The following is a 2500-nucleotide window of genomic DNA, read 5'->3' as shown; positions in this document are numbered from 1 at the left end:
TTTTCCCCCTCAGTATACTGACGGAAATGACTTTGGAACAAACTGAATATATCCCTTCGGCGAATAAAAGAGATTCTTTATCCGCCTACCCACTCCTCTTCCTCCATATTATCTATTTCTTTTAAACAAATCCAGTCAATGCCGGATTGTGTACATTTTTGTGATGCTACTGTTCCTGCCGCTCTTAATATTCGACGCGCCTTTCACTGGGCGGGCTCGGGGGCTTTCTGACCGGTGCCTTCCACCGTTCGCGCCGTCTCTGTGGAAGCCAGTATAGCCGCTTCCCTGCCTCCGTCAGAGGGGAGGAGCTAGCGTTGCGGTTCCTGGTTATCGTCACGTGCGATGAAGCGGGGAGGATGCAGGAACCGCCCGGCCGGCACCTGTTTCAGGCCTGCACCTGTTTCAGCCCCTCCTGCCCACCCCTCGCTGGGCCAGGAGTGGTGAAGATTTCTGGGTCACCTGTGATTTATGTGCTGCATTCCGGGTCATCGCGTGGTATTTATTGGACCCTTATTGGATGCAACACTATCACTGTCACTATGAACACGTGCGCTACAACATTTGCGTTTGCATTCACACGCACGTTCTTGCTGTTCTTTGCTATTTTGGGTTGATGAGAAAACAACCAACCAAAAACTAATATGAATTGGATCAAACTGACAGTGGCTTCATCACCTCATCTCACAAGCTAGGTATATTTGAGTAGCTAGCTACCAAACTGGAAAAGGTTAGCGATCCAAAGCACATGTTTATAACGCATAAGTTATCTACCTAGCTAGCAATGGTAACATTAGCTGCCTAATGTCTACTGTAATTCACAACTGCATGTCCTAACCACTTTTGTAGGTTTAAGTATCAATATAGACAGCTAGCTAACGCTGCCTAGCTCGCCTTGCCAGTCAGGTAGCCTTCTTAGCTATAGCAAGTTAGTAACTGAAACTATACGTAGGCGCAGAACTAATTTTCAAAGTACACTGTCATGTGACGCCGCTGTATCCAATAAGAGCCGATACAAAAAAAAAGAGAGATAGTTCCATTGAAGACAGCTGTGGCCATTTTCCGCATTCTGGTGGGATAAAATTTTATGACGCCAAGGCACAGGGTCTCCGTGACGACGAGGCCCAAGTCTGTCAGCTCAGGGATGGTCACGGCCATTTTGAAATGTCAAGGGTTGGTTTGAGGGGGGGGGGGGGGGGGGGGGTCCTTGGGTGTGTTCTTTGGCAGGACTTCTTCGGTTCAGATCTTTTGGGGGAAATGAAGGTCTCTCTGCCTCGAGTAACGAGTTTTACCATGTTCTGGGAGGGCCGTTAAACTCAATTTCCACTCCATGGACACAGGCCCAAGACGCGCTTAGAAATGTGCAGGCGCACAAAACTGGCTTCCGCTTTCAGTTTATCATAAAGCACCTGCGTGTGTTTGTGTGTTTGTGTGTTTGTGTGAGTGTGTGTGTGTGTGTGTGAGCATTTGTATTAAGTACAGTGAGTGTGTGTAAGTAAATTATTCAATGATAATTCCATTAAGAAGGATTTCTCCAGTCAGTTTGAGTTGCAAGGCAGAGAAGTTGGTGCAGAATGAAGTGCAGGTAATAAACTGTACAGGTGGGCAGAACACAGCCAGTATAACCTGAAGGAGCTCTCTATTCACTCAATTCATAATCACATTCAATCACCAGCCAACAGAAATACAGCAATACTCTTTATTATCTGCAGTAGCCTGTGCCCCCTGTCCACCCAACCACAAGCGCATTCACACTCACACACACACACGCACACACACACACACACACACACACACACAAACACGGCACTCACTGTACTTAATACACACACACACACCGTACTTAAACATACACGCAAACACACTGTATTTAATATACACAGACATGTGCACACACGCACAAAAACATGCACGCATGCATCCATGCACACACACACACTGTACTTAATACATAAAAACACACAAACGCGTACAAACCCCACACACGCACACGCACACACACATATGCGTGTACCACACACACACACACACACACACACACACACACACACACTGCAGGACTCGGCTCATTTCACTCTGAATGTGAAGGATACTCTGAATGGCCTTGGGATTCATCTGATAGCAGGACTTCCTTCACATCAGCAGAAATGGCAATCTGTGGGACAGAGCAGGAGAGACACACAGAGTGTGAGTGAGTCAGGATAACCCCCCAGGACTGAGCTACCGTGGCCCCGCTGCCATCCAATACCCCCACCTGCTCTGTACACACACACCACGCATGCACACGCACACGCACATGCACACGCACACATGCACACACACACACTCACACACACACACACACACACGCACGCACACAATGCACACACACATGCACACACACACGCACGCACGCACACACACACTCACACACACACACGCACGCACACACACGCACGCACACACCTGTAACCACACACACACACACACACACACACACGCACGCACACACCTGTAACCACAC

The 2500-nt window shown here is 48.4% G+C and overlaps 1 protein-coding gene across 1 annotated transcript in view; it reads right to left on the bottom strand.

The window, feature by feature from the left end:
* camkmt (calmodulin-lysine N-methyltransferase) overlaps positions 1-2500 on the bottom strand; it is a 109912-nt gene that overhangs the window by 28351 nt on the left and 79061 nt on the right. Inside the window, 2 exon segments of the mRNA XM_061228235.1 lie at positions 2091-2110; positions 2112-2231. Coding sequence (XP_061084219.1) covers positions 2091-2110; positions 2112-2231 — 140 coding nt within the window.

The sequence above is a fragment of the Conger conger genome, chromosome 18 (assembly GCF_963514075.1).
Source record: "Conger conger chromosome 18, fConCon1.1, whole genome shotgun sequence".
NCBI lineage: Eukaryota > Metazoa > Chordata > Actinopteri > Anguilliformes > Congridae > Conger > Conger conger.
This window is presented reverse-complemented; position numbering and strand designations above follow the sequence as displayed.